The sequence below is a fragment of the Falco naumanni genome, chromosome 10, assembly GCF_017639655.2.
Source record: "Falco naumanni isolate bFalNau1 chromosome 10, bFalNau1.pat, whole genome shotgun sequence".
Lineage (NCBI taxonomy): Eukaryota > Metazoa > Chordata > Aves > Falconiformes > Falconidae > Falco > Falco naumanni.
The window spans coordinates 18,502,557-18,521,111 of record NC_054063.1 but is presented as its reverse complement, the minus strand read 5'-3'; the positions used below and the strand labels follow the sequence as shown (position 1 = coordinate 18,521,111).

The window sequence follows — 18,555 nt, the reverse complement described above, 5'->3', positions numbered from 1 at the left end:
TCATTTTGAGGTCCCTTCCAACCTGAACCATTCTATGATTCTGCTTAGGCTGCACAGCATTTCCTGTCATTTCAGTGCTGGATCCCTTTTTTGTTGGCTTTCCACTTGCTGGTGTCTGTAGGAGCCCGTCTAGCTGCCCTTGCCCATTTTGTGTCACTCTAATCTGCCGCTAAAAGACAGGTTTCCTAATCCCATCCTTTGCAAACCCAAGAAATGCTCCTGTGTTCCTTCTTGGGAGCCTGTTCCTGCACAGTGGTGGTGAAGGAGATGGGGAATGGCAGCTGCCCCCCTGCCAGGGGGCAAGATAAAAATGAGAAGCAGAACCTTCAAGACGAAAGCGCAGCAGTCAACAGCTTGAAGTCCAAGTGGCAGCCAGTTATGGGTGGCATCACTCAAGGAACACCACCAGGGCCCCAATCCTGTCTGCCATCAGCACCATCAGTTACCAACATGAAGGGCAGAAGGTACCTCAGCAAGTCTGCAGGTAATGGTAAACTGTGGGGGGAAGCAGTTCATAGCCATGAAGGCAGGATTAGTGTTCAGAGGCACTCATGATGAGCTGGAGGAATGGGCCAAGAGGAACCTCCTGAAGTTCAGTAAAGACAAGCAGCATGCCCTGCCCCTAAGGCAGGATAACCCCCAAGCATCACGACAGGTTGTGGACGCACCCCACCGTCTGGCACAGCTCAGCCAAAGCGCATTGGGATGCTGGATGACTCTCTGAGGACCCCTCCCAACCCAGGTGCTTTGGTGGTTCCTAATACAGTGTGGTCCTGAAGACTACTTGACTTGGCCCTGAGTTGCTTCTTTTTCTTTCTTCCACGTGTCCCCACCAAAGAATACATAATCATGGCTTTTTTAAACAGTGACAATGGTAGTTTCGTACAGCGGCAACCTCAGAGGATGAAAATTTTGTGTGTGTGCCTGTTAGGTACATATGTCAGCAACAGCTTCTTTCTTATAAACCTGAAGATGCAATGTAACATCCTGTTGCTCCCTCTGTGCCAAGAGCCCAAGGTCCAACCCTAAAACGGCCCCACCATGTAACCATGGCTCAGTCTGCTGAAGAAACCAAGCCGCAGAAAGAGCCATGAGGTGGTCTGTGGGAAGCTGGAGTACGATGAGAGGCAGAGCTAGGAGCTCACAGAGTCAAAAGGGCAAATACCAGCACAGAAATTATTATAATCACAAGAAAACAGGGAAATGGGCTGCCAGTCATCTGTGAACCGGTGCCATCAGTGTTGGTGTGGGATGTGGCGATGACAGCAGCGCGGCAGTGATGCTCTTTGTCTCCGCGGAGGAGGAAGAGGCCGAGGACTGCCCGGGCAGCAGAGACCCGTGTGTGCCACCAGAGGCCTGACCACGCAAATAGCTCCACCGGAGCTTGTCGAACCTCGGCTATGGCTGGTGTGCACGCGCTGCTGCCATGTGCAGGCCGCCTGCCCCTCCGCGGCTCCCGGCACAGGGCACCGGGGCCTGGCTGTGTGCCAGCCGGTGCTGAGGCCCTCCACCTCGGAGCCCGGGGACCACCCAGCCCCGCAGCTGGCGGCTGCCCCGGCCGACTTCCCCCGCCTCTGCCGGGGGCTGCCCCCTCCCCCTACGCTCCCCAGCGTGCCGCGCGCGGCGCCTGGCGGCGCTGTGATGACATCATCACCCCGAAACTGCAGCCTGATCCCCATGGCAACGCCGGGCCGGCCCTGCTGGGCCCGGGGTCCCCGCCGCGGTCCGAGAGCGGCAGCGCTGAGGGATGCCGGAAAATACCCCGCATGCCCCGCAGTAACGCCGAGGAAAGAACCGTACGCCAGGCGCACCGGCCAGCCGGTAACAGGGGGGCAGTGGGCGCCGCGCCGCCACGGACCACAACTCCCAGCATGCTCCGCGCGCCGCCCCGCTCACGGATTGGCTCCGCCGGCAGCGCCCCTTAGTGGCAGTGCGGTGGCAGCGCAGAGCGGGAGTCCCCCGGGGGCAGCAGGGCCAGGCCCGAGACCCCGCGGCTCCTCCGGCACGGCACGGCACGGCCTGGCCTGGCCTCCCGGGGCTTCGCTCGCCTGCCCCTCGGCGCCACTGCTGTGTCCCGCTCCGTCCCGGGCCCCAGGCCTGGCCCGAGCTATACACTGCTGTTGCCTGGAGGGAAGCCAAGCCGTGCCTGACCGGGTGGGTGGCCTGGTGACAGGGCCAGGTGCTGTGGTGGGTGCCTTCCCTGGCCTCCCCTTGCCTTCTCTGGGTTTCCTGGGCTTTCCCTGGCCTCTCCTGACCTGCTGTCCCATGCCGTCCTTCACTGTCCCTTGCCACCTTTGTGCTTGCAGGTTGGGTGCTGGTTTCTTGTTCACGTGCCCACTGCCCGTGGGGGCGAGCGGGGTGAGCGGCAGGGCTGGAAGGAGGCGAAGGGCAGTTCGGTGCTGTACCCAGCCCTCCTCTCTCATTCACCAGTGCTTCCTTCCCGCCCCGCAGCGCACTGGCACACACACCAGAGGCCTAAAGCTTGTATGAGGACTTCTGTGGGCACCTGACGCTGCCAGCTGAGTGTGTGCTTGGTATGGCTTTGCCCCGCAGCTGCCGGGGTGTGCTCGCTTGCCGTAGTGGCAAGGCGAGGTGGTGGTGAGCTGAAGGAGCTCCGGGTCACTGGCTGGTGTGGGCTGGAGAGCAGGAAGGTGCCCTAATGTTGTTACAGGCAGCTTAGGCAGACATCTGAGGTGGAAATGTCACTCAGATTGGTTCTGCTAAGGGAAAGAAAACCCAGATGAGTTATGACACGGTTGGACAGCTTGAGGAAGCAGAGCTAATGTATATGAAGACCAACAAAGTGGAAAGTACTTATAGGAAAATGAGTGTTTGTGCTTTACGATGACAGGATTAGGCAGGTGTGTTAGCTGCACAAGTGGTAATGACACTGGAAGGCACCACCGGCAGTCAGCAGCTTTCTGTTGGTTTTTTTGCATTTTGGTGGGAAGGGGTTGAAATGAGAGGAGGAGGGGTGCTGGGAGTTGTGACCAACTTCTCAGCGTGCTAGGTGTTGACTGTAATCCTAGTGCTGTAAGCAAAATGGGAACGTTAACATTAAGTTTCTGAAATCTTTCTGGAAAGAGTTGTAAAGGACAGCATTCCTCCTAAGAGAGCTGAACTCTGAAAGTAAAGCTGAGTGCTGTAACCCTTCCCATATCCCCTGACTTGCGGTACAAACCAAGGACAATCTGCTACTTTTCGAAGGTGAAAATAAATGCTTTTTAAAATTTGCTCTTGGCAAATGAATAGTGCCTTCCTTTCTTTGGTTATACACAGACATCAGACAGAACGCGCTGCCTGAAAATTAAATGCTATCTCATTCTGAAGAAGAAAAATGTGTAAAGGTCATGTGCTGGTCAGAAAGAGATTCTGTCTGATTCTCAAATCCAAGCCCTTAGGGTTTGGGTGCTTTCGTAGGTGGTGTTGCTCAATCCTGATACTCCCATCTATGAGGAAAGCAGAAACTGAAAGAGAAGAGGTCTGATTTTGGTTAGGGGTGATACGGGAAGAGGGGCTGAATTCTGTCCTACCAGTTGTTTCTCAAAGAAGGCACTTCTGAAGGGCTTAGTAAAAGAATAGAAAGTTTCCATTTGATCTAAAGTAATGACAGCATCACTTTCTCTTCCAGTTCCTCAGTTTCTCCATGCACTGGCGCTTTTTATGCTGGATGTGGTTGTAGAATCAGATTCTCAGGCCCCTTCTTCCTTTTTCAGTCTCTTCAGTTTGCAGCTGTGTTCCCTGCTTGTCAGCTTCGTTACTGTAGGCCTCTGTGCGGTTGTGTTTCTGTGCTGTGACTGTGGGCCAGTTTAGGCTGAAGTAGCTGAGGAGGTACTGCTTTCTCCTGTACTGAGCTGCTCTTCTGGCCTCTAGCACAGAGCAAGAAGGTATTGAACCCTTCCCACCTGAGGAAGTTTGTGATGACGCAGGGCCTTGCAAGCAGGACTAAGCTGATGATGCAAAGGAGATGGTTTTTCAGTAGAAAACACTGGAAGTGGATGTTCTTTACTAGGCTGACAACTGTGGTCCACCCTGTTCCTCTTGAAATGTTCACATTTACAGGGAGGGAGGTAGATCCTAGTGATTCCATATGAAAAGATGAAGAAAGCAGAGAGTGAACACAGGCTTTTCTTAACAAGCGAGCTTTTGGGCAAATAAAGAAGCAAGAGAACTGGCAGAGATCTTTTGCAGGGACTCATGCTGCCCTAATGCTATGCTATAGCTTAACAGCAGGATCAGCAAATATCACTTGTCCACTGTTTGGGCTAGTCATAATTGCTGGCAAAGTGTATGTGGGCAGTTCTGGCTCAGGGAGTACCTCGGATCCAAAACTGGTTTTTAACAGGGCAGTGAGACAGCCTTTTTCTTGTCTGTGGATCTGAACTGACTGATCAAAGAGGAGCATGATAAGAGTGGGAGTTAAATAAGCACAAGGTTTGATGGAAATTCGTTTGACCCTTCTCAAAACGAGGCACTTGGGATAACGAATGAGCAAGGATTGGGGTGCGTATTCCTTGGGGGCAAGGACCTGGACTTGACACAGCATCTTCCCCAGGGAAGCTCTGCTGTAGTGAGGCTATAGGGGCAGGGAAAGAAGTAGAAATTGCCTATGTCAGGCAGTCTTCCCTGCTGGTTAAGCCTTGCAGTGGCTAGGGGATGCAGTTGCTTAGGAATTCCGGCAAAAGGTTGATAGCTTTTTTGTGTGGTCATGCTGACCCGGTTCATACAGCTGAACATTACTGACAAAGTTTCCTGGATTAACTAACAGTGCTGCAATTCTGGTTTAGTTATCTTCCCAATCAGAAATTATGTTTTACATGGTGACCTAAGTAACATCTGCTTCGTTTAGCATCTGAGCCACTCCCTCCACCATCCTGTTATTTTAGCTGATGTCAGCCTGTTGCTCAATCTGCAACTCCTGACTGAAGAAATGCTTTGTAAGAGAACTCATTACAGCCGCTTCCCTTTTGGGCCTGATTTAACATCTTCACTGCTTCTTAGTGTCCTGGCATCTTGGCCAAATTCTAGGTGTTCAGCCTTTGCTGTTTCAGCCTGAGTCCTTATCTGAGGAATGACTGTTTGTGAACTGCTTTTTTCAGTGTATCTCATCTCCATCTGCCCTGCAACACTGAAGGTCCCAACCCTGCTACCGAAGTGTGCTCAGTACCTCACTGCGATGGGAGCACATCACAGACCCGCACCAACTGAACCCTGCGAGCAAGGCTGTGGTTGCCTCCCGTTTTGTTGTTGCTTTTGCCTTTTTTTGGCTTGCACACACATACACTGGAAATTACAAAAACAAAATTAGGCACAGGATTTACAGCCCATGCAGTTTTGGGAACAGATGTCTTGGTCATGGTAGGTGTGAGTAAGTACTGTCTGCTTTCAGGAAGGTCTGTACTAGCTCTCAAGGAGCTGGCTGTGGCATTAGAAGCAATTCACTTCTGTCTCCCCCTGCCCCTTTCTACTTCCTATTGCTGCAGAGCTTAGCCAGCATCCCTCAGCATGAAGGCATAACCTGAATGCTTGAGCTAGCCGAGCAACCTGCTGTCCTCCCCCCCTGCACTTGACCCTGGAACTTGTTAGAGCCATCCACTGGCCAAGCCAACCCTAGAAATTGGCCAGAAATGGTTGCTTTTTCCTCTTCTGTTTTCTGCTAGGTTCATGAGCTAAACTGGCCTGTAGTGACCCTGATGAACACTGAAACTGGTGTGGGACAATCAGGGTGGCTGGCAACAAGGAAGAGGCAAAGAAGGGGTGTGTGGGGGGGTGGGGTGTGTGTCTGTGTGCGTGTGTGTCTGTGTGCGTGTGTGTCTGTGTGCGTGTGTGTCTGTGTGCGTGTGTGTGTAATGCAGTCTCCCCTTTTTGACAGCCTCAGGCAGTGTGAATGTTTCACCTGCATGGTGTAACTTTACTCTGAGCCAGCTGCTGCCCTGTGTGTTGTGTCCCTTCACAATGGTTTGTAGAAGAAACGAAGAGCATCAAACAAAAGGCAATGAGGCCAGCCTGTGCTAAGTGTTGAATGGCAATGGTTTTTTTTCTTGTTAGACTGGAAAGTTCCTGATTTGACTGGTTTCAGTCTTGGTCATCACCGCCTATTTAGACAGGTTTTGGGCAGTGTGGCCATGCATGACTGAGCAAGCCTGCTAATAACAGAGCAACTGGGTGGAAGAACTGATTCCTTAAACCAGACAGAGCATTCCTCCAGCTGTCTTAAACCTGAAACTGACTGCTAGCCTTGAAAAGTCTGAGCACTTTGCAGACTACCATCATTTGCTACCACACGAGACTGATAATAACAGGTTTTAGTGGGAGTATCTTTCCAGCATGCTGACCAAAACCCCAGGGAACAGAAGCTGATGGCCAAGGTTTAAGAGGCTGGTGGTCTGCCTGGCTTTAATGGTTCTTCCTACTGTGTTCAGCAGAGCATCTGCCAGCATCTGTTGCAGTCTGAAACAGCCAGATGTGATCGCTAAAGACTTTGTATACTCCTTTCTGCCCTTGTTTGTATACTCCTGTCACTGCCCTTGCGTGTTATCTAACTGACTGTGGGGAGTAGGTGGCCTGTTCTTGTAACTTTTACTGGTTGCTGAAATGCTGCTGTCTTTGGGCATGGTCCAACATCTTCCAAGTTGAAGATGATGACTTATACATGGTCCTCATACCTGATCCTATGTATTAGTATCAAGGTCAAGTCTTGTCCCAATAGAACCTGCTGACTCTTTTTCCTATTTTGTTTCTCTTTCCAGTTTCATTGCTTTTTTCCCCACAAATGCTGTGGTGGAATAAGTTTGAAAATGGGAGAACCAGGTTCTAAGGTCTTAGCTTTTTTTTTGCCCAGTTTGTTCAGTATGAGGGGCAGAAGTGGCTACAGCACAGGAGAGGCTGCAGTGGATTTCTTCTCCACCAGCTGCTGCTGCCTTGTGGAAGGAGCTGTGTCCAGCTCATCCAGAGGTGACTTTGTGGGGGCAAATACTCTACACTTTACACTAGCTGGCTGCTCTGCAGGTAGCACACTTAAGAGCAAATCCAGCTTCAGCCCCTTGAACTGCTTTTAAATATTTTTACCCTGGTGCCAAGGGGCTGGATGTGGCTTAGGAGGAAATTACACCCAGCAGGAAGGGTGTGCATGTGAAGCCTGTGGAGTTGTGCTGCATCTCAGCTGCATAAACCACACGGGTGTTTTCAGTGTCCCTTTACAGCACAGCAGAAACCAGCTTTTCCCACAGACTCTCAGAAAACTTCCTCTGCTCTCTACTTGCCCTCACCAACCTTTGCCTCACCTCTATAATGAAAATCCTTCCAGGTCTCCTAAACCACTAAGATGATCTAATCACTTCCTCTAAACAAGCCATGAAATAAGTGAGCTCCACAGCAGCAGTTCAGAGGTGCCCTCCCCCATCTGGATGTCCTGCCTGAGAGAGATTGTGACATGGGCTGCTGCTTGTTTTTGTGGTGGAGCTGGTGCTTTATCGGGCTGGTGCATGTTCCTTAAGCTGGTGTTTAACTGCCAGTTCCCTGTAAAAGCTTGTTTCTTCTCATTATGCTTGAAAGCATTTGCCTGCCTGCCCCTTTTTGGGTGGCTAAATATAAAAGCAAGTATCGCCTACTCTGGAAGGCTTAATGCTGTATAATGTCTGTTCAAACTTGATGCTACACAAACTGTCAAAAGGGCATCTTGCGAATGAGCAATAATTACAAATATGAGCATGCATTGACAGATGGATAGCCTGGTTTATGGGCACAATCAGGGGATAGGGAAGCTTTGAAAGAGCCGCATGGCTCCACCTCAGATCTGCTCTGTTGCTGCCTTACCCCCCCCTCCCCCCTCTTGCTGATCAAGTGCAGTGCCACCACTTACTCCCCTTTGAAAACCCTACAACGTGCTGCAACACTGTGCTGGGAGCATGTGGGCTCCCTATGTCACATGTGGGGCCAGGTACATTGCTGCTCATGTGCCACCTCCAGTGTGTGCCTAACACATGCTGTTGGGCATCCGCACAAAATTAACTGATGGCCTCAGCTGACAGCCTGAGGGATAGAGGGGCCAGACATCTATAGATTCCGAAATGAAATCTCATCTTTAACAAAATTACATTTCGTCTATGTATCCTACTCAGAATGAAAGCTGCCTGATCATTCATGAGGGCTTGAATACTTACCAGTGTTTTGCAGGGGAATTCATGATAGGAAGGAAGTGATTTTTGGTGTATTGAGAAATTTCCCTATGGTTGTTGACTTTAGCAGGGTAGTTCTATTTGCAAGTGCGGGTTTTTTTGTTCCAGCTTTTCAGTATTTGAAGAAAAAGTTACATACAACAGAAATAGGGAATGAGAACAAGAGTTCCCTAGTTTTTAAGACTTTGTAAATCTGAGAGGGGAAAAAAGTGGATCACTCTACAAGAGGATGGTGACAGTATAGCAAATGCTGTGGATTGTGGCCTGTGTTGGAATGTCAACATGAAATGAATTGTGGCTTTTGCAACTTGGCAGATATGTCTTGGGAAAGCTACAGTACGTCGATATAATGCACAGGCTGTCATTGGGATCAGACCTAGCACTTTTCAGTCACAAATAGTGGAGGCAGCCTTGAAATTAGGTTAAATGGGCCGATACATGCTCGTAAATTCACCAGATTCTGCTTCTGGCCATGCCTGGCAAACAATTACTGTAGTAACATTGCTCTTCCTCACTGTTGCCTCTAAGCACATTTTTAGAGGCATGTCAAAGAAGAAAAATTAAATTACAAGGGTGTTCTGAACAAATTAGAGAATTGTAATCTCCTGTGGCATTTCATTTAGACTGACTGTATGCAAAAATGTTTCAGAGAGAGGAAAAAAACCCCTGTAACACAACTTAGAAAATGGGTTTTACATTTCTCGTCTACAAAAGCCTGTAGTACAGACTGTTACAAATTATTTTGTCTTTGGGACTTTTCTCCTATAGCAGAACAGCTTAGTGTTCAGTTATCTCCTAAGCAAATTTCCTAGCCTAACTTCAAATATCCTTTGTGTTTCTGTCTTAGGACCGTGTTTCCAGGAACTAGCAGTTCTGCGTAATCCAGTCATTTGCATTCTGTGCCATGAGTACCCAGTGAAAACGTGTTGCCCAAAACCTGGGTTTCCCACATGTAGAAATTTGGGCAACTAAATAAAAAAAAGACTGAAAAATTTGCACAAAGAGCTAGAGGAGGAGTTTGCAGTTAACTGCAATTCCACTTTATGATATCTTACAGAACAAGTGGAGCCCAGATGTTTTTAGTAAACGGCTTTCAAAACACAGTTGAGATCAGTGTCAAATTTCCAGACACATGATCAACCTTGGAGACAAGTTTAGGGTTGCTTTTGTGTTTACATAAAGTCTGTAAGCTGAATTAAACTGAAGTTTGTGGGTAGAAGTGCTGCATAACAAATATTTGACTGGATGCACAGTTTATCTTATTTACAGGACTTTGAGCTTTGAAAAAAGGTTACTGTATTTTTGTTGATGTAATATTCGAGCCATATTCAGCTGTCTGTTGCTCGCTGGATTTGGAACAGTTGTTGCTTTTGAACTCAGATCTGTTATTATTCTAGCCATTAAACTGGCATAGTAAGAAACAAGCGTTTTAAAGCTAGAGTGGAATCATTTCTACAATAATAAATGAAACTGTGCATTGCTGAACATTCTGGCCTGTCCAAAACTACAGTGAGCACTCTGCTCGCAGCCAGGGAGCCCTCTTGTTGAAGGTCTAGCCTAAGTCACATGTTAAGTTGTTGTTCACAGACTTTATCAGCAAAATCTGGCTTCTGTTTTTACAAGCTCAGAATTTACTTTGTGCAAATACTGTCCAGTATCTGTATAAAAGTCATGTTTTCAGTCCACAGGAAGTTCACTGCCATCATTTGGAAAGATCATGCACAAGAAGGGCACAGGTAGACTCGGTATGAATGATATTAAAGTGGATGTAAGAGTCATGGAAACATTTAATAGCACATCTTAGGCCTTACTTGACAAAGTTCTTGCCAACATCAAATGCTCTTGCTGCATGGTGCTATGCATGGCCCTGTCTGCGCAAACTTGCTGTAACCATGTGTCTTGCCCTCTTAAAACCCCACTCCGGGCTTCCAAACTAACAACTGTTTACCCTTGGCCCAGGCTGCAACTGCCTCAGACACACGTGTGTGTACACACAGACACAGGACGTGTGCTGCTCTGCTGAGGTACTGAGGGCTGTGCAAATGCATCTTGGTGGATTTTTCTGCATCAGGGTATATCCTGACGACTGTGCACCAGTTCTCTGACTTAAATCATCTTCTGTATATATGTGGAGACATTAATCAAAGAAGCTCCAATTATTTTTGCACGCTTAAATTGTCCTCTCCAGCTGTCATGTGAGGAAGCTAAGCATTACTGTCCCTAAACTGGCTGATGTTCAGGTCTGTGCTCTGTGTATAATAGCTGAGCTGTAAACAAGAAGAGAGCTTGCTCCATTGTTTCTGATGGGATCTTGTCCAAGGCAAAACAGAGATTGTCTTCAACAATTTGAAGCTTGTGTAGGCAGATAATACCTTGACTTTTGCTGTGGGCAGCACGAAGCATGCCTCTACTTCAGACCAACGAAGCAGCTGAGAGCTGACATGAATTCAAAGTAATGCTGCACATGCACCCTGCTGAGAAGATGGATCAGTCCCTGGGTAGCTGTGATGTTGGTGTATAAAAGTGTACCGAAGGAAATAATTTGGATTACCAGGCTGGTTTTCCTGCATACACCAACATCTTTAATCTGTTGGATTTGAATGAGAAAGGCCAGGATCCTCCCTCTAATTCAGATAGTTTAATGAATAATGGTCAGGTGTGAATGACCTGTTAGCTACTGAAAAGAGTATGATAGAAAGTAGTGTGTGAAGCATTGTCAGGTGCAAAAAATGAGCTTGCAGTTACTGAATGTCAGTGATGGGAAGTCCAGATCAAGTATGGTAATGCTTTTAGCGGCCTTCTTCCCAAGAATGCTTGTAAATGCATTCTTCAGGAAGAAAGGCACAAGATAAAAGGTGGTGTAAATCAAGCCATAAGAAAACAGTATGCAATAAAGTCAAAATTAAAACACAATGTAACGGTAGTTTGAGTCAGTTGCACAATAAACAGAAAAGGTACGGGTATAGGTGAGCCTCAACTCTTCTAAGACTGTGCTGAACACTCTGCACCTTGGTCACCAAGACACCATGACACATGGCTGTACAACCCGGTGTTCCCTATTCTGGCCGCATGTATCTACAATGTATGCACAATAATATGTATTGTGCAATTTGCAGCTGATCCAGAACACAGCATGTAGGAGTTCCCTAATCTTACTGACGTTTAATCATGGGTTGCACAGACTCTCCAAACTACAGAGGAAATATTCCTATTATTAATGGACTTCCGCTTAATTGCTTACAAAATGTGCTGTCGCACAGCCTTTTCATGAAACAATGTAATGAGGATTGGAAAAAATAAACAACCATAGCTTTCAAGTTAAAAGCTGCTTGGCAACTTCTCCTAGTTCTGCGTGTGCCTTTGTCAGTCACAGGTAAAAAGGTTAGGCGGAAAGAGAGCACAAACAGCAAACATAACAAAAAAGAAATGGTTTAGGGTTTTGTAGGTTCAAGGTTAGTCTTTCCGGATTGCTGAAACATACCCTGCAATGAGCTGGCAATATAGAGTGTCAAGTTATACCAGAATCTGTGCTTCAGGACAACTCCTAATTTCTGGCAAGCCTACTCAGCCAAACAGAAGGTTTATTTGAGGTACCTGCAAGCTGGTGAAAATACCACAGCATGCAAACAGTGATGGGAGGCCGCCCAGCAGTTAGAACTCTTTTTGGGGGTTGTTTTTTCCTATTTTTTTATATAAGCATTTGTGTGGGAGGAGAACAGGAGATTTCAAATGTACCTGGCAGCCTGCTGAAGCAATAGGTATGACCCATGTTAACTTACAGATCTTAATTACTTCTGATAGTTAACCGACGGAAGCAACAGAAAAGACTAAAACAAAGGAAGCCATAGGCTGCCTGTTCCTTCAGGTGTTCAGAGCACCTCGAAAAGTGCTGTTGTGCTGACGCAAGCCTGGCGCTGCCCTTTTCACACAGACACCCGTGCAGTCATGCATGGGAAATCACACATTACCAGGAAGGTTCAAAGACCAAATAAAACTTTGTAGAAAGAACTGGTTAGAGGAAAATTGATTTAACCTGAGTGTGCAGGCTCAGTAATAACATGCTAACTCGTAATATTTCTGATGAATGTCAACGTTAACATTGGCTTAGTAAAAGCCAAGGTTTTGGCAGCCCAATGTTACGGGATGATTGCAGTTTAAGTGGGACATTTCTAGGCCTCAAACTTGCACTTATCTGCTTAAAATTTCAGACACCAGAAAGTAAAAGAATCCAGTGTTCGTTGCAAGTAAATGACCGCCCAAATGGTATGACTGTGGTAACACTAAAAGCAGCTGAAATAATCATTATCAGAAGGCTGGTTTTCCCGTTTGACCTTTGATTTCTCAATTACTTATTATTTGGCATTGTGTTTGAACTGACTAGAGGCTCCTCTCCTAAACTTAACCACCAAGCAAATTGAACGTTTGAGGGCAAAAAATGCTAGTTTCTCACCAGCTGCTTTGTGCGTGGTGTCTCTAGTCATCACTGGTGCCAAATCCAGCATGCTGCCTTCCTCAAGTTGTTAGCCAACACCAAAAAACATCACTGCAGGTGCCTGTTAGTAACTTGGAGCAACTGTGAAATGCAATGGGACCATTCAGCCGTGTTTGTCCATCCCTGTTTGCTTGGCTCATCAGGCTAACTAGGGATTTTCACCTTTATTTTAGTGCATTTCTTAGGAGCATTTTTGAGGCAGTCTCCAAAGGCAGGCCTGGTCACTGAGAGAGGAAGTGTCACCAGCTGCTCTGCTGGGGTGGCAAACCAGAGTCATAGCTGCTGTCTGGCACCCAGCTGAGATTTTACACTGGTTTGCAGTCCCAGCTGCTACTTTCAGAGGAAGCAAAAGGAGAAAGAAGCCACATCCACCGTGCCATGATTATCTTCCTTTCCAACACGGTGTAACTTAAGCTGCTCACACGTTTGCCGGTGCAGTTTTAAAGCTCCAGCACGGCTTTTTGTTGGCGAGCAGCCGCGTTTCTGTCAGGGCCCTGGCTAGGCCTTGCCCCGAGGCCTGCTCCCGCCTGCCGGCCTGGGAGCCCCACGCCCGGGCCGAGACACCCCCAGCCGCCGGGTCTGGGTAGGAGCGGGGGTCGGCCTCCCCTGGAGGCGGAGGGTTGATAGTTTTGGGGTGAAAGGCCCGGCGGGGGTGGGGGGTGGCGGGCAGGACCCCCGAGCGGCGGCCGCGGCGCCCTGAGGCGGCGCGCGCGCGGAGGAGGTGCTGAGTCACGCTGGGCCAGCAGGAGCGCGCGGTGGGCCCCGCCCCCGGGGGCTCGCGGCGGGGCCGCGCGCCGTGACGCTGCGGCACTATAAAACGGGCGGCGCCAGGCAGCGGGTGTTCAGAGCGCGTCGGCGAGGCGGAGCGGGTTCCTGCGTCAACAGTGCTTGGACGGAACCGGCCGCGCTCGGGCCCGCCGCCCCCCCCCCTCACCACCACCTCCTCTGCCACTTCACCCTGCCGTTGCGTACCCACCGATTCGCCCCGTAAGGCATCGCCATGGCAGCGCCCCCTTCCCAGGTGCGCCAGAACTACCACCAGGACTGCGAAGCCGCCATCAACCGCCAGATCAACCTGGAGCTCTACGCCTCCTACGTGTACCTCAGCATGGTGAGCGGCCGCGGGATGTGGGCATGAAGGGAGGGGGCTGCTGGGGGGCGAGGGGGCGCTGCCGGCCCACCCGGGTCCGCTTGTGGTGACTGGCCGCAGCGGGGCTGGGCCGGCCTCGGGGGCAGCCGCCGGTGCGGGGAGGTCTGGGCCCGCCCTGGGCCAGGGCCTTGCCGGGGTGGCGGGTGGAAGCGTCGCACCCTCTGTATGCGGCCTGCCCGAGGGAGGGAGGCCTGGAGGGGCTTGCTGGGGGTGAAGGCGTAGCCGGGGCTGCCCGTGCGCTCCCCGGGCCGGGGGTGGCTGCAGCAGCCCCGGCTGCCCCACCGGCCCGGGCAGGGCGGCGCGGCGGGGGCTGCGGGCGCAGCCACGCTCCTCCTCCTCCCCCGCCTCTGGGCCCTTCCCGGCCTTCCCCTGGGGGTGGGGCGGCCGCCTGTGTTCGGTAGGTGAGGCCTTTATCTCGGGGGCGAACGTGGGTTACACGTTAACCGCTCGGGCCGTTGCCCTTGGCGGACTCGTTATCGGCGCAGCTCAGCAGCTCGCAGGCGGCTCTGCCCTTGGGGCTGGGCTGGGGAGCGGCAGCTGGCACCTGGCCCACAGGCGTCCTTGTCTCTCGGGCAAGGGTTTTTTTCGTTCGTGGGTTTTTGAAGTGAGTTGGTGGGAACCCGTGCTTTCCTTGGCGCTGCTTCCATGTCTCTTTTGGCCTGAGACCCCCCATGCTAGCCGTAGCTGGGATGAGTAACTGGTCCCAGTGGCAGCGCTGACCTCTGTGCAGCAGTCTTTGTGCTGTAGACGCACAGGTCACTTGACTTTACGTCGTGGGATGCTGTGGCACGTAGGTGGAGAACTTTACAGCTTGCTTTCTGTGTTTCTATGAAGAGCTGAATCTAATGATGGTGGTGAATGATAGTGGTACAGAAGCACCAGTGTCTTGCCTTGAAACCTCCAAGCCGCTAGCTTAAGCGCAGAGAATTCCGTAGTAGTTCCTCTGGTAAATAACTGGCAGTTGATACAAAGCTTTCCATTGAATTCTGCCTAATGGCTCTGACCAAAGAACAAACAAGCTGTGTAATGACTTCTAACTGCTGTTATTATTTTTTTGCTTTCAAAAAACTGATCTTGTACTTGCTGTTGAATATGTATTTTATTTCAGTTTATCTTTTGTCTTTTAAATGTGATGCGGTTTTTTCCTTTTCCCAAAAGTAGAAAGTGTACTACTTAATCTAATCCCTGGGAAGCCTAGGAGCTTTATTGCAGAAGTACCTTAAAGTTCTTGGCCACCTTTAACTGGCATTGCAGGTCAGAACCTTGACTTGTGATGACTGCAAACAAAAATTGCAGCAAAGATTTATCCTTCTTGGAAAAGACTTTTCAGGTCGTCTGTGTTTTTAAGGCATTTGAATGGTGCTCAGAAGAATATCTGTCTGTGAAGCATGGTGGGGAGGTTGTATCTTCAGAACTGAACCACAGATTCTATGCTGTTCATGGTAGGGGGGTACAGGTTAAAATTTAATCCTAGTCAGGAAAATCTAACTAACTTCGAAGGAAAGAGTTTGCCACCCTGCCTTGCTGGTGTCAGGGCTGCTGCTAGCCTTATCTTGAACTCCAGCCACCTTGAAGTAGGGATGAGAGGAGACCTATCTGAAGTCACAGTAAGTTCCTAGCTTTGTATGGCTGCTGGAGTGAGGCCTGGGTTTTGAATATGAGTTCTTATTTTTCAGTCCTACTATTTTGACCGTGACGATGTGGCTCTGAAAAACTTTGCCAAGTACTTCCTGCATCAGTCCCATGAGGAGCGTGAGCATGCTGAGAAATTGATGAAGCTACAGAATCAGAGGGGCGGACGCATCTTTTTGCAGGACATCAAGGTGAGGAGTGGAGCTATGGGCTGTCTAAAGCAGAACTAGACTTGTCTGTCTCCAGACTGGAAGGGGACAAACTTCCCTGTGGGTCCTCTCCCAGGAGCAGCAGCTGACAGCAGATAAGCATACCAGACTGCTGCAATCTATGTGTGGTGCTCAGCCCAAAATCTAGAAATACTCGGTAATTTGATAGTTTGTGCTGATTGACTAAGAAAAAGCACTACTTGTGTAAAAAGAGGATGCCTAGCCCTAGCTTGCTGTGGGGTAAGCATAACTGGAACACAACTGGTTCATCTGTCTTAAATGTAACGGCAAGAGTATTCTGTCTACACTGTTTTGTAGAGAACTCTTGATTCACTTGCCAATAGGAAACCTGAGATTTCTAATTGCTTGTTATGGCCCACTGCAAGATTTCATAGCACTGTTTTCTTGAAGTCATTTGAGTTAGTTTGGAACAGCAGAAAGTAAGCAGTGTTGTAGGGCCAGTTTAATGCAAGACTGCTAGTCACAGGGAAAACAGGGAATGAAGTGATGGGCACTTAAGAAGAATTCCCTTGCTTACTAGTAAGTCTGAGTAGTTGTAAAGACTGGACTCTCTGGTAGGTACTTGTGAGCTGTAGACTAGACTTGCCAGTGCTGGTGTCTCAGCTGCTTTTTTTCTGAGATCGTGCCTGCTTACACAGGCAGATGTTCAGGCCGTTAGGTTGTAACAGGAGGAGGAAGACAGTAGGTCTGTTAGCTGTCTTGGCTACAAGAGCTCAGAGATTCTAGGGGATGGGGAGAGGTCTGGGATGTGGAGCATGCATTCAGTTCTGTTCCAAGTGTACACTGTGTGTCTGCCAGGTAGATACCTAAATGCCTAAACGTTGTCTGAACAGGCTTTGAGACTAATTTAAAAGATTTTGTTCCCTAATGGTGCATGGGTACTTACAGAAAATACGGTCATGTGATTTTTTTTCCCCTTCTAGAAGCCAGATCGTGATGATTGGGAGAATGGACTGACTGCTATGGAGTGCGCCCTGCACCTGGAGAAGAATGTGAACCAGTCACTGTTAGAACTGCACAAACTGGCAACTGAAAAGAACGACCCACATGTAAGTGGATGCTGAAGCTGAGAATGTGGATGTGCAATGAGGGGGCGTGTATGTGTCTAGTTGAGGGTTTTAGGGGCTATATGTGTGTCCCTGAAATCACTAAAGGTGAAAAAAGGGTGTGAACTAGTGATTCAGCCTTTCCAAAGGGAAGGGCCCAGGTGTCAGGCTATATGATGGCTATTTGGTAGGTTATTGCCGTCTTCCAGGAGGACCAGTTGCAGTGTGTTGGGGTGGCTGAGGCCTGCCTGACAGAACAGTGGGTGCGTAGTTTTGTTCAGATCCTTCTGTTGCTCTTGGGAAGACGGAGCACTTGCATGAGCAGCATTTTGAAGAGAAGAAATGCATGAAGCTGAGCTGTGGGAAGGGCCTGTTTCTGTGGGGGATGAGTTCTGACTTTGAATTGCTGGGTGTCTGTAAGGCTTTGTGTCATAAGGCTTTTTTATCATAAAATTTTGCAGTTGCTGCTTCTGAATGTTAAAAGCTGTGATGCTTCAGAATGCAGTGTTTGAAACGGGTTCCTTCACAGATAGAAGTTACTGGCAAGGGTGGATTGAGGCTGCTTAGTATCAGGAAGACATCAGCATGTGTCTGAATCAAAGTACTCTTGAGAGTGTCCTGTATAAGTGAGGGACCTCTAAAAGAGAAACCACATAGCTGGAGCATTTTACAGGTGTAAATACTCAGTCATGAATTAACTGCTATGCAGTGGAGGCCTCTAAATCTGTTCAGAAACTTTCACGTTGCTACCTGTGGTGAGGAAGAGGGGAGGAGGCTTCCTGACATACTGTTGTGCTTGCAGAGTTCTGGAGCAAGTGTGCCTATATAAGCCTGCCTCACTTTGGTCTTGTCCTGGCATTGCTGAGGCAAAACTAAATGCTTCCTCTCCGGTATCTTATGCAGCTTTAAAACTGGCATCCTGTATCTTCTCCTTTCCCTAAAGAGCATTGGTAGGGTTTCAGATGCTGCTTCAGCAGGATAAGCCGTGTCCAGGCCTAAACTTACAATTCTTGTCTCCCTTTCAGTTGTGTGACTTCATTGAGACTCACTACCTGGATGAACAGGTTAAGTCCATCAAAGAGCTGGGTGACCATGTGACCAACCTGCGGAAGATGGGGGCACCAAAATATGGCATGGCAGAGTACCTCTTTGACAAGCACACCCTCGGGGACAGTGACAATGAGAGCTGAAGTCTTGCCAAGAGCCACCCTATGGGTTTCAGTGGGACTCCTACTTTACTGTCCAGCCATGCATGCATTTTCAGTTATCTAGATAAACAGTTCTCACACTCTGTACCAAATATCGCCCCCCTTTTCTCTTGTGTTTGTGTATTGCCCTCCATCCAATAAAGTGACTTGGTTCAAGTTGGCTTTTTCTGTTTCTCTCAGGAGCGAGAGGCTCCTACTTGCAGGATTGTGCTCTGTAGTCTGTTGGTGACAGGTCATTTTAGGTTGGACATGGATGAAGAAATATACTAGAGGGATTAAGTTTTACTTGCTTAGTTTTTCCTTCCCCCTGCAATCCAGTGGGCAGGGAACTGCCATCCACTGCAGGAATTGCTCAGTGACTAAACTTGTGTTTTAAATGCCTTTGTCAACAAAACTTGCTGTAAGGAATGTGCAAGGAAAAATTGTTCCCTGTTAATTTAGATGAGGCAACTAAATTGATGAAGGGGAAATTAGTGCCTCACTAGGCATCATGGCTGTCATATAAATGGCACTACTCTTGTGTATGGAGAAAACATACAGTGAATAACAACTTTGAGCTGTGTTCTATTGTCAGGTTGGACTGCAAAAGCAGTGTTGAAGGAACTGCCTTGCTGTCTTAA

At 48.8% G+C, this 18,555-nt stretch overlaps 1 protein-coding gene across 1 annotated transcript; it reads left to right on the top strand.

Moving 5' to 3' along the window:
* Window positions 1-13,449: 13,449 nt before the first annotated feature.
* Window positions 13,450-18,091, top strand: LOC121094623 (ferritin heavy chain). Its single transcript, XM_040608529.1, has 4 exons — window positions 13,450-13,780; window positions 15,496-15,642; window positions 16,605-16,730; window positions 17,753-18,091. The coding sequence occupies exons 1-4, from the start codon at window positions 13,670-13,672 to the stop codon at window positions 17,915-17,917; spliced, it is 549 nt and encodes a 182-aa protein (XP_040464463.1). The 5' UTR covers window positions 13,450-13,669; the 3' UTR covers window positions 17,918-18,091.
* Window positions 18,092-18,555: the final 464 nt, after the last annotated feature.